The sequence below is a fragment of the Phocoena sinus genome, chromosome 13 (assembly GCF_008692025.1).
Source record: "Phocoena sinus isolate mPhoSin1 chromosome 13, mPhoSin1.pri, whole genome shotgun sequence".
Taxonomy (NCBI): domain Eukaryota; kingdom Metazoa; phylum Chordata; class Mammalia; order Artiodactyla; family Phocoenidae; genus Phocoena; species Phocoena sinus.
The window spans coordinates 78,258,754-78,271,851 of record NC_045775.1 but is presented as its reverse complement, the minus strand read 5'-3'; the positions used below and the strand labels follow the sequence as shown (position 1 = coordinate 78,271,851).

General features: G+C 51.1%; 1 protein-coding gene across 7 annotated transcripts in view; it reads right to left on the bottom strand.

Moving 5' to 3' along the window:
- PAX8 (paired box 8) overlaps positions 1-10,156 on the bottom strand; it is a 61,317-nt gene extending 51,161 nt beyond the window's left edge. For all 7 annotated transcript variants that reach the window (XR_004352699.1, XM_032652193.1, XM_032652195.1 and 4 more), the window contains exons 1-2: positions 10,046-10,156; positions 9,603-9,710 (exon numbers count right to left, since the gene is read on the bottom strand). Coding sequence is in view for 6 of the 7 variants with exons in the window: in XM_032652193.1 (XP_032508084.1) it covers positions 9,603-9,710; positions 10,046-10,142 (205 nt within the window). In the remaining variant the exon portion in view is untranslated. The remainder of the gene's footprint in view (positions 1-9,602; positions 9,711-10,045) is intronic.
- Between the last annotated feature and the right edge of the window lie 2,942 nt (positions 10,157-13,098).

The window sequence follows — 13,098 nt, the reverse complement described above, 5'->3', positions numbered from 1 at the left end:
GAGACGTCTTATATAAAGTCTGCAAATCTCTGGAGACACAGGGATTAAGCATTGGATGGGTCCAGCAAGGGTTCTGACTTGGCCCAGGTGGGCACATCACCACGGCACTTACACCTACAATTCTGCAACGTTTTGCCAGCCATTTGGAGCCCCGGTGTAGACCATCGTGGAGTTGGCTGATCCAACACGGCCTCACCTGCTGTCTTTCTGGAACAGTGAGTGATACACAGTGATATCCAGAACACAGTGATAAATGACCTTCGGTGCTCCCACCACCTGGGTTTTTAGTTTGCAGTCCTCATCCTGCCACTGAATTGTTTTGTCTGATTATCTCCCCTCTCGGCACTGTGGGTCTGCTGCCTCTGAAAGGGAATCACAAGACTTCAGCTCCCTGCCCTGAGAAGGTGCCTCTCACCCCTGTCATTTACCTGGAATAACCTGGCAGTGGATGCCACCATCACTGGTGTGATGCCCTGCACACAGCACGTGGCATCCATGAGGGTTTGTGAAATTGAATGAAACCGCTCACCCTCAGATTCCAGCTTGACTTCACCTCCTCTCCTGCCCCAGCCTCCTCCCTCCCAGCCTCTTCCTCCAACTGGAAGTCACAGCCAGGCGCCCGAGGACGTGTCAGGAGATCACCCCATTCCTGCCACCTCCATTTCGACAGTCATCAAGAACAGTCTCAGGTTTGAGGGAAAGAGCAAAACAGAGCTGGAGTCAGGGATTTGACGCTCAGCTAATGCCAGGCTTTTAAATGTCAACCAGGGTTTGCTATCGCACCAAAGCTGGATTATTATTATACAAAGTTGGAAAATAAATATGGGACGGGAGGTAGGGGTGGGGCTGGAAGGAAGTAGAGAGAAGAAGACAGAAGATTTGTGGATTTTTATTGTTTTTAAATAGACATATGGTTCTGTGTCAATTAAGAACCAGTACACAAGGCACACCTCCCTGTGGTCCTGTCTCAGCTACACACATAGCATAGATGCATGCCCATTCCAGCTCATCTTTCCTAAGACCCATTCTACCAAAACCCTAGAATGTTCTGGATTGCAACCTAAAGTCCACGGGCAGCCCATTCTATCATGAACCTACTGTTTCCCCTGTGATTGGGTTTTCTGGTAAAATGAAATAAGGAATCCTTTTCCAGACTGGGCTGGCGTCGCAGGTGATCATAGCCCCAGGGCTCTGAGTCAGCACTTGCCATGAATTCTTTCACTGAATCCGACACCCCTAGGTTGTAGGTCTATTATTTTATCCAGGTGGAATATTAAAAGGTCTGTCCTAAATCTTAACTGGAGCAAAATTTTGACACTGGTTTTCAAGTTCCTAATGGAGAGTTTCAGAGGAAATACTGAGACCATGTAATGTTTGGACATCTGTGCTGGAGAATTTTGGGAGACCCTCCTCCCTGGGGACCCCTGTACTGGAGCAGGGAAAAATTCTCGAGTAGCTGCTATGTGCCAGGGGAGGACACTGGTTTCACTTTCAGTGTTGCCTAGAAACCCTGCAATATCCCCGTGTTTTATACAGAGGAAACTCAAGCCCAGAGAGACAACCGACTCGCCTACGTCACACAGGGAGAAAGCAGCGAGGTGTGGTTCACAGGTAAACCCTCTGAGGCGGAGCCCCTCCTGCCGCCTGCAGAGATGGAGAGGCGGCCGCAGGGCCTGGCTTCACAGTGACCTCAAAAGTCTCTCGCCCTCGTGATGCCTCACAGGCCGCCCCTGAGTTGATCAGAGGAATAATAGTTCTCCCAGAGAAGCTGAGGAATCCAACGCCAACACATGCAGTGGGCAAACACGCAGTTCACACGATGACGGTAGATTAAGCTGTTTCTCTTAAGTGCGTCACCCAACCAGCTCCCGACTCCTCTGCTGTGCTGGTCTGAAAGCAACAATACGTGGCAGTGGGCTAATTAGCACTAATGACTCAGGTCACTCCAAGGCCACTTAGGGAAACAAGTGCAGAAGAGATCACGGATGAGCACTGGGGCTGAGGACAGGAGAAGAAAGAACAGTTTAAAAAGAAGGAAGGGAAAAAGTGGTCTTTCTCTCTCCATCTCTTTCTCTGCTTAAATCAGAGATGGGTTTGCATCCACGAAATGCAACCAGCCAGGAGCTGGGGGGCTACTGTCCACAGCCTAAAGGGGCAACAGGAAAATTTACCCCCTTTCCAGGTACCGGTACAAGTGGAACCTCAGCCGAGGCGCCAAAGGAGCAGACGACTTGACTTTGAACCCCTGAGTGAGAGGGACCCCCAGGAAGCAGCAGAGGGAATGAACCTAATCTTGGGGAAATGAGATCCAGCACCTCAAGTGCTCCCCACTTGCTGCCTGTGGATGGGGCACCTGGCGACAGCCCCTGACTTCACGGGCGGGTCTTCCCAGTAATGCTGGAGCTGTTTCCATCACACCCACTAACTCCAAAGTCTCTGAAATGCACCCAGTCAGGGAGGCCCAATGTGGTTTGGAGATACAAAGGGGGTATAGTATACCTGCTGGCCTACAATTTATTGAGGTGCCTGTGGGTAACTGCTTTTTTTTTTGGTGCAGGTGGAAACACAGCAGCCTGGGGGGATGTGTTGAAAGAAAGCTCCCTCTCTCTGCCTTTTCCAGTGGCAGACCATCTCCTTCCACCTCACAGGACCTCCAGGAGGGACACCAGATAGGGACCACTGCTCCCATTTTGCAGATGGGAAGACTGAGACAGCCTGTTTTAATTGAGCTGGAGCCATAGGGACACTGATGCAGAAACCAAGCTGACAGACTGAAGGTCCTGCCTGTTGCTATCGGTAGGAGTCCTTGAACCTCCTCACCAAGGATGCTGGCCCGAGTTCCCAATGGAGCTGCAAGCGTGAACCCATCTAGTGCTACAGGGAGTTTTGATGAGCTGGACTTTGGGAAGGGGGGCAGTGGAAAGGCAGCTGGAGTCAGATCAGCCCCACTGAGCATCAGTTCTCTTCTCTGCTGTAAAAACGTCCATAACAAACCTGCCTGGTAGACTCCTGAGAATTAAATGAGACAATGGATGTGCCCTCTCCCAGCAGAATCCCACACCTGTAATAGCCCTTGGAGATAATAATCAGAGCTTCCACTGACCGAGGGCTCACTAAGTGCCAGGGTGTGCCCGGCACTTTGTGTATCGGGTCTCTGTCTTTGGAAATGAATGTGGCATGGGCAGAGCTGGAGCGGCTGTGGGCTGCCTGTGCAGAGCCTTGGCAATCCTTGCCATTTTATATGGCATTCAGGACTATGGGAGGATCCTCAGGAATTAACACAGAAACAGGACCCATATATCCCTGGGGGACTCCTGAACTTCCCTCCCTTCATCTTGGACATGCCTCAGCAAGGAGACACTGGGTTCTACCCAGGCCCTTTGTTCTTCCTGGGGAAGGAGCCCCAGTCAAGGTAAAGCCCAGACTCAGTGACATGAATTGTGGGTTTAAAATAGAAACGTTCCCATGAAGATTTTTCTGATCCATAGTCCAGGTAAGAGACATTTGCTCATCTGGGCCACCTGGCCAAGGGAGAGGTCAGGAGGGGTTTTCAGAAACCCGAACAGGCTTGTCAGCCCTAACTCTGGACCTCAGGACATAATTACAAATGGTCAAAGATCTACTTAAAAGTGCCACGACCGCAGATACATAAGGAAGGGTGGATACCCCTGCCCACTCTACCCTGACCCAGAAACTCTATCCCAGGGTCACTGACTGTGGACTGGAGAAACTGGAATTGGCCTGGGAGGGTGAAGTTTTCAGGAACCAGGAGACCCTTGGACTGTATTTCTCTGTCCTCCTTCCCCCAAAGAGAAACACCTAGCACCTCTGTTGGAAGCAGGCATTGTACACACTTCCTAAGCAGACTGTCTTTTAGCCCCGGCTCCAAAAGAACCTGGGCTAAGGTGCTCCAGAAAGAATCACTCCCCCAAAAAGCTTTGACTGTGGGGTTGCATTCTCTTCTTTTCAGAGAGTGCATTATACCCCCAAGTTCTATCTCTGAAGGGAGTGCGGGCTCCTGGGGGCTGGTAACTCCGTCTTTCCCCAAGTCTCAACAAAAACAAAAGCAAACTGCAATCTGAAATGGGGGCACTTTCCCCTGCCCTCTCCTTTTAAGATCATCTTTTTTTCTTTTCTTCTTAAACGAAATTGTGTCTTTTATCTTTTTGGCTTTTTGTGTACTCAGAACCTCGGAGCTCAAAGCTTTCTCAACGCAACTGAGAAGTCGGCACCTCTTGGATTGATAAATAGAGCAGCTTTAAAATGCTTAGAACTGAAGACAGACCAACTGTGGCGAGAGAAAGTAAACACATCCCCGCACCAGTCAACCCTAGCAAGCTCCTCGCTGAGATTACAAACTGCAGTTCCTGCCTGAGCTGGCAAGGATGCTGGAGCAAGCTGGGGTGGGGAGGGGCAGAGCCACAAAGCAGCTTCCTCTGCCTCAGTCAGTTGTGTCCCAGAGGAGACGGGTCACCTGGGAGCCTACTCAGGACCCGGTTTGGATGTTCCTAAGCATAGCCGACTCCGCCAACGGGTTTCACGCCTGGAAACGTCCCAAGAGAAGAGGGAACCAGCTTCCTTCTTTTGATCTAAAGGGGGTTCCTCTCCCTTACCCCCGCACTCCCCGTGTGCAGGTGAAATTCGCCAGTGAGAGAATTGGGATTTTTCACGAGATAGACTGTGATCACTACATAATTCGATATGAATATTTGAGGTACTTTTCCCATGAAAAAATCCATACACTAAACACTCCCCCCCCAAACACACACACAAATTGTTTTTACGAGAACCAATTAATAAATGCTAATTCATCCAGGCATATCTCCACTAAATTACTGTTTCATTTAATTGTGGGGGAATTTTCCATTACTAAACTCTCCCTTGCTGGGTTTTCTTTTTCGCATTATTTATATATTTTTTTCAGTTTCACGAATAGTGAGGTTGGTATGCGATATTATCTGCTGTTTGTACGTCTTAAATTTCTTTTTCATTTAAAATGTTTCCTCATTCTTGCAGCTCCACGTAATCTGGGAGAAACATCATTAAAAGCAGACAAGATTTAATCCATAAATGATGGAAACAGGCACTGGCTGAAGAAACGGGCACAGGAGAGCGTCTTGTCTGACGGTGCCCCTCTGATGTCAGGCGTGCATGGGTGTGCGGCAGCGTGTGTCTCCACTTTGGGTTAATGTGGAAATGTTTTCCTATGTCAGTGAGTCACAAGTCAATCCACGAAAAGACTTGTGGGTACACAACTAGGAATGAAGATCACAGGGGCTTGAACAATAAAAATAAACAACACTTGAATCTCTTTTTAAACCGCCGGCAGACAATGTGTATTTTCTTGCTTCCTTTTCACGGACACCAAATCCAAACTTTGACATCTAGACACCCAAAATCCAGACCAGCTGGTCCCCAAAGATCCTGCCTCTTTTATGCATAGAAAATTGGGGGGTTCCAGTGATGGTTAGGGGTGGCTTAGGGACTGTGGTTGAGATCGCATTCAAAAGGACACGTTTTGAGGTAGAAATTTGATTTCCTTATAATGAATGGCAAAGTTTCCATGCACCTGGCTACCGTCGTTTCTGAAATAAGTTCTCTCACTTTTCTCTCTCCAGCCACCTTCTTCCCCGCTCTCCTCCCCTCCCCCACTGCCTCCTTTCAGTGTCTTTCTTTTTCTCTTTAGTCTTCCCCTTCTTTTTCTTTCACGGTAACACATTCTGGAGGATGTGAATGTTTAAACTGTTTACTCCGAGGTTTGAGGTTTAGGTATGAAAAGGCATGCCACTGTCAGTAAAGTTTCACCTTTATACCCAACGCTATCAATAATTACAGAGCAAGGATGATTGTTAGTAAATCTCTCTTACAGTTAGCTCTTACAAAAAGTGATGGTATTTATTCTGAGTGTACTGAGTTCTACTGATCTTACTATTCACAAAAATTAATTACAAAGCTGAGTAACCTCCAAGATGAAGTTAGCGTATAAAGGGATCATGAGTATGTCCCCGGGAAAATGCATACCCATAAAACATGTACCACATTAAAATTCAAGATTTGAGGTCATAAATAGAAAGTTTTGACATGTTATTATAATAGTAGATGCTTTCCTTTGAACCAAAATATCTCTTAATAATTAAAATTCCGAGATTGATTTTTGTGTTGTTTTTCTTCACTTCCTTTGTCCTCTTCAGCAAAATTAGGTAGAGTCCTTTCGGGTATAGACTGATAAAATTAATTAACTTTCCTTCCACCCCCAAAATGTCCCAAATAAATGCTTCCAATAAACATCAAAAAGTGTCAATTAGAAATAATTACTTCTTATCAATCAGTAGGGCAATTAAAGTGACAAAGCTTGAAAAGATACTTATCTTAAAACTAATTCACAAGGTAGCTAAATTATCTCCTAATTAACTTGTATTGAGGAGGGTGGGAGGACGGACCATCTTGAAACAAAGATGAATTGAGGAACCCCAATACCTCTTTATGGTCCTCAAGCTCCTCAAGACTGTTTTTCATCCTGAGACCTTATTTTCAACCCAGGCAAGAAACCTGGGCAGAAAATAGATCTCTGGCTCCCTTTGCCCCTTTTTAAAACCAAGAGGAGGGAACAGGGGTTTTACATCTGTGATTTAAGGAAGTTAGAGATAGGCTCCTCCTTGATCTAAAGCCTCCTTTGACTTCTTGAATAACCTATTTTCAGGAGCTGAGGGAGCGGGCTTCTCGGAAGTTATTGCGCGTAACTTTTAATGACAACCTGCTTGCTTTTTACTAAACTCTCTTCTTCATGGATACAGTATTGTTTACATTTTAGTATTTAGGTGGCTTTTCTTGTGCATCTTTGACTCTTTAAAAAAACGTTCTTGTTTTAGAGGATCTTTGTCCCCTGATGCTACAAAATTCCCAGTAGAATTTACAGACCATTTATATTGCTGACCACCGGCAGGTCAGAATCATTCACTCTTCGCTCTCCAAATCCCTTCAGAAAAAAAAAAAAAAAATATATATATATATATATATATATATATATATATATATATATATATATAGCTTTAAAGAGCTCTCTGCGAAGTGAGGTCAGCTGAGAGCGAGCCGAAGAGGGTGAGCCACAGCGGCCTGGGGGGCAGGGGCCGCGCAAAACTTTTCTCGGACGTCTCGGATTTTTGGAAACGGTGCGCATGGCCTCGCTCCCGCGAAAAAAGACCCGCGGCCGCCTTCGCCCCGGATGCTGCTCCAGGGGAAGCTTCAAGGGGCGCTCTCCAGGCAAGGGCCAGGCAAAGCCGAACTCAGAAATGGAAGTGCCTGGAGAAAAGAGGGAAGTCTCTAAGACCTACAAGAGAAATGGGCTTATAAAAACAAGAGGGCTCAGCTTATGAATTTAGCTCTAAATATAGGCAATGGCGTCAACTGATTAGAAAGACAGAGGGTCTCTCCCTCAGGTTTGCCTAGAGAGGATTTAGAAAAGAAACAGGGGACAGTCTTGAACATTTTGAGCTATGTTTTAGGCAATTTTCTTCTGTTTCATTAGCATTAAATTAAAGGAGAAAGTCTCATCCTCCCTCTGCCTCAGATTTTTTTTTTTTTAATTTGTTTTGGGGAGAGGATAGAAGAAGCCCCTCTGGCTCCTCTAGACAGAAAATTACCTCTGTCCCAGGCCCTGCCAGCGGTGGACGGCTCCCTCCCCAAACCCAAGGGCGAATTGCCTCAGAGCTAATGGAAGAACTGTGTCTCCTCATCTGGGTCTGTTGCTGATTAAAAATAAAGTAAAAATAATTGTGTCCTTTCTTCTTTCCTTCTTTATTTCCTTTTATTCTAACGAGTGCTTCTGTAATGAAAATAGGTAGCGAAAACAAAATCAAGCCAACCCAAGGAACCGTGACATCGTCTTATTTCTCGAGCAGCGACATAGAGGAAAGGGTCTGGTCCAGCAGGGTAAATTCGAGGTCCGGGAGCACCCACTCCTATCACCGCCAGAAAGGTCAGGGGAAGGCCGGGGGTTGGTTGGGGCTTGGGGGTGAGAAAGGAACCCAGAGCCCAGCGAAGCGGCGGGACCCAGCCTGGCGCGGGTTCTGGCACCTGGCGCCGCGCGCTCGGCCTCGGAGACCGTCCTGATGATGCCGAGGCGAGTGGATTGACGTCTCTCGTTATACCCCCGTATGGCTAAAGACTAAGGGACTAAAACCTGGTCCTGGCCTCAAAATGTGATCAAGGAGCTTGAGTGGCGCCCGGGCGCGGGTGGGGGCGGAGTAAGGGGTGCCAGGCGCTCCCCTCGGTGCCCTGGCTCGTCTACCCCGCCGCTCCCGGGGAAGGGCTGTGAGGTCTCCATTCCGCGCCCCTGGAGGCCCGGCGCCCGCAGAGGGCGGCCAGTACGGCGGTGGCCCCTAGGGACACCGGGGTGGGGAGGGAGCGTGCTGCTGACTCCGTCTCCGGTGGTAGAGCGAACCCGAAGGAGAAACCTACCGGCGCCCCGGGCGGGGGGGGGGGGGCGGCCTGCGCCTCTGCCCGTGGAGCCTCGGCCCCCAGACCCGAAGCAGCGCGGGCGCAGCTCGGACCCGCGGCGCTCTGGGCTAAATTGAGATCTCAGCCGCGCGCCGCGCCCGATCCGACCCTGCTTATTATAACAAATGTCCCGTTTGCCGAGTGGGACTTCATATTCGCCGAGAATTCATCTGAAATATTGATTTCCTCTCACTCCACCGGCCCAAATCGATAGCGCTGCGCCCTGGCCCCATAAATCGCCTTCCCCGCGGCCGGCCCAGCTCCATCCATCACCGCGGGCCAGGCCGCGCCTCTGCCCGCTGTCCACACTTGCTGAGCGCCTGGCCGGCCGTGCCCACCGCGCCGCCCGGCCCCGACCCTGCGGCTGTTTCCTGGCACAGACCACCCCGGCCTGGGCCAGGAGGTGGGAGAGAGCGGGAGTCGCGGCCAGGGACACCCTGAGCGCTTTTGAAGGGCCTGGGCCCGGGCGCCGGTGGGGAGGGGAGTTCGGCCCGTGGGGGGCTTAGTCCTCGCAGGCCGGACGCCCCGAGCGCGGGTTCCCGCCTGCCCGGTGCTGGGCAAGGAGGAGTCCGAGAGCCCCCCAGTGCGCTCTCGGCTCCCAGGCCCCGGACCGCGGGCTCCTTTCCGTTTGTCTGGAGAGGTGCGCTCGGCTCACGGTCCCGCCCGGGAGCCACGGGCAAGAGCTGGGCGCACCCGGGGACGAGGGCTGAGAGGTCGGGGGCAGGGGAGTTGCAAGTCCTGCACGGCCGCGGCGCAAGGCCTGAGAGCGTGCAGGATGCCCACTCTCATGGGCCAGGCAAGACCCGGCTGGGGCGCGAAGGACACCCCTCTGACCCCACGGAGAGGTCCTCGCCGCTCCGGGTGGTCCGCAGAAACCCAGGCCTGCTGCGGAGGGCAGCTCCGCAGGGCCGCGAGGGATCTCAGGGCCCGAGAGCGGCGAGACGGCAGCCGCGGAAAGCCAGGACGGAGGCGTCCGCAGCTGCGCCCCCCACGCACGGGGTCCAGCGAGCCGCGAGCCTACGCTCCCCAGTCCCACCGACCCGAGCGTACGCACGGACGCACGGCGACGCGAAGGCTCGGGGGTCCCGGCCACTCCGCGTCCTTACCCGATCTGATGGAGTTGTGAGGCATCGCCGGGGAGTCACTCGCAGCCCGCCGAGGGCTCAGGGCTTCCTCACGCAGGTCCCCGCTGCGCCCACCGCCACGCCGCTGCCCTGCACAGACCCAGGGGCAGGGGCATGAGACTCCCTGCCCAATGCCTTAGACCTCCTCCCCAGGCCCTACCCCTGAGGCTCTCATCGCGAGGCAGGAGTCTCAGGATTTTTAGGTGAAGTGCGGCCAACCTCAGCCCGGCCTAACACATGCGCCCGGCCGGAGGATCCGGCGTTGGCATCCTCTGAGCAGCCCCAAACTCCGGCCTGGTGCCCTCTACCTCTGCCAGCCCAGCCTTAGCCAGTTTAACTTCAGAGAAAAAAGGCTACCGGCCTTCCTGGGACCCTCTCCCTTCTCCAATCACCCCTTTCTCCCAGTCAACCCCTGGGAGGCGTACCTGGCCGGCCGGCAGGCCACAGGCCTTCACTGCCCGGGTCCGCCCGCGAGGGTGCCCTGGGCCCCGCGTCTCTCCTCTTTCCGAAGTTTGTTCCCATCCACCCGGCATCGCCGACCGGTTTTATCCCGCCAGGGCCCGGAGAGATGGGTCTGGAGAGGCTCGCAGGCCGCGGATTGGCTGGCTGGGTGCAGGGGGGTGCAGGAAGGGGAGGATTTTGCAAGGGGGACATGGCTGAGTGGACTCAGGAGTTAGAAACATTCGCTGGAGCTTCTGTTTCCAGTGGAGAGAGGAGAGGGAGGCAGCTGGGCCCTAACTCAGCAGGCCTGGAAAGATTTGAGGAGTGGGCGATGGAGGCCTCAGGGCCTGAGGATGAGGGTCTCTGGGTCCCCCCGGGGTCAGTGACACCAGAAGTGAGAGACACGCCACCTCTGTGCACCCTGCGTCCCCTCCTCTCACCCCTAGTCTGCTCAGGGGATCACCTTTTCTTTTGTGGGAGGGAACTTTTTATATGCCTGGTTTTATATGCCTGGTTCTTAAGGTAGATGCCTGTTCTCAGGGCGGGAGGCAAGATGGTGTAACCTTCTCACCACTGGTGTGGACCTCTTCCAGGGCAAAATCCTGAACAGCCCCTGAACCCATTCCTTCGGCACCAGCCAGGATCCACGCCTCACATTGTTAAGTTAATGAAAATGGTCACCTAACCCATTCCACGGGAACACCTTTCTCCTTCTAAACACACAGCCGCCAGCCTCCTTCCTTGCTTCCTGAGGATTTTGAACTTGGGAGGAGAGTCCAGAGGACGGGCCACGAGGGCCTAGATTTCAGCTCAACGTGGAAGGGTATTAGAAAGGGACGGGTTGAGCCGAACCCTGCCTTGTCTGCAGGAATCAGCAGCCTTGGGGCCGTGTGGGTCTGGGTGTGGATAAGAAAGGCTCCCTTGGGGTGGGAATGAGAAGCCCTTAGAGGGGGTGGAAGCTGCCCCCCTCCTTCCTCACAGGTCTTCTCTTCTGTCGGGGGAAGCGGGTACAGGGAAGATTGTGTGGGCGAGCAAATGTCCTGCAGTGCCAGCAGGCCGGCGGGGCAAGGCCTGGGTGTTCCCCAGTCTCAGGCTGTGCTCTGGACTCAGGGTTATATCTGAGAGAACTGTGATCCTCCTGGCCTGGCTGGGGGGACAGCTCTGGGGTACAGAGGCTTAGAGCCGCCGGTGTGAGAGGGAAGGGATGGGGCCGAGGCACCTGGGCTGACTCAGAGGGATGTGTGCGTGGGTGTGTGATGCACACAATTTTTCTTAATTAAAAAAAAAAATCTCTCTTTCAGGTTAATCCACTTCCTCCTCCCACCCAGCCTTGCTTGTTTCTCGATTTAGCAGAAATTAATGATTCTGTGAAAAGCAAAAGACTATGTATGTTCCAAAATGGATCCTCTACCCCATACGTGGCTCTAAACAAAAAACAATTCGCGCTTTATTGTTTTAAATGCGTCTCAAAACTTATTTAAAATCGCTCTGTGGTTTCAAAATGTCCAGATATTCCACTTCTCTGGTCAGACCTCCTCCCAGCCGCATCCCAGAGAGAGAGGGAAGAAAGGTGCTGGGATGAAAGTGGGCCTTGGTGTAGGTCCCACGGACCCCACAGGCCAGTTTGCTTCTCCAGTGCCTGCCCTGTTGTCTGTAGGGGAGCGGTGGAGTGCGGAGGCCACGCAGAGACTGTCCACCCAGGCTCCCCTCGCACGGCGGAGGCAACGCTCCAAGGGTGAGCCTGACAAGCCCTCATCCGAACAGTTCTGCAAACTTCAGAGCGTCTGCCCAAGCTGAGGGGCTGACAGGTACCCATAACCTTGAAAACTTCTGCATCGTTCTTGCCAATGCTTTCCTCCTGTCCAACAAAACAAGGTCCCCTCCTCCCTCCCCCCCCCCCCCCCCCCCCCCCCCCCCCCCGTTTAGCAAAACTTCTCAAAGGACAAAAACAGCAAGTTATCAAAACAGTCAGGTCCCAATTGTGAGTTCATTTTTAAAAAATTCTTTTTAATATGGAAACTTAATATGCAAAGAACACATCCACACACCTTGAGAGCACCCCTTCCCCAGACTGCAGGTGACAGCTGGTGGCCAGTAGGAGGCTCCACAGAGAAGTTCTTCCAAAGCCAACAAGCCAACAAGCAGTAAGAACACAGGAGCTCCACTGCCTCTTGGTCTGGTCCTGCTTTTTAATTACAGTGGGATTGGAATAGGACCTAATTGTTTTCAAGTAAGACCAAGAGAACGGTTATTAACCAGTATCCCAACCCTTTGCAAATGTAGAGGTTGAAATGATACATATATAATTATATATATATATAAAATTTTAAAATATGCCTTTTATCACTGTTTTTTTGCAAACAAGAAAAATTCATGATCCTTTTAGTTAAGCGTAAACATCTCAAGCCTTCCTTTGATGTAATTAAACTTTCCAAATAAATTTACCATCCTGGCTATGACACTCAGAGCAATGGGAAATTGAGGACATGCTTTTAAAAACGAAAACACCTTCTTCTGCCTTCTTCTCAGATTTGATGTCCGTAAGCCTTTCACGCTGAGACTATCACCTGGCAACCTGTGATTTAAAGCCAGTTATGATTTTTTAAACTCAGTGTTTTTCCAAGAATATTTAATTCGTTGCCAGTATGAAAATAAATCGAGAAGAGAGAGTAACTCAGGTTTCCTTTAACAATTGGACAGATCTGGCCACAGATCTAAGTGTTTCTTCGTAGAAATGAATTATCTTGCAGTTCAACATTCAAAGAGTTTAATATATATCCCAGGTAGCTGTCTAACCGCAGTGAGTATTCTGTGATTTTTAAATTCTAAGTTGATCCACTGAAGCTTCAACAGATGGTCTTTCTTTCCACGGTTCAGCTGAAATCCACCAAACTGGTGGTAGGGTTCGTTAGGGTTGAGACTGAGGACGTTCCCTAGATGTGGGATTTTGGGTGCTAAAATACCGAACTGTCCCAGGGAAACCAGTATGAGTTGGTCCTGTTAGCCGATAGAGCTGGGAAGGAAGGGGTTTGGGGTC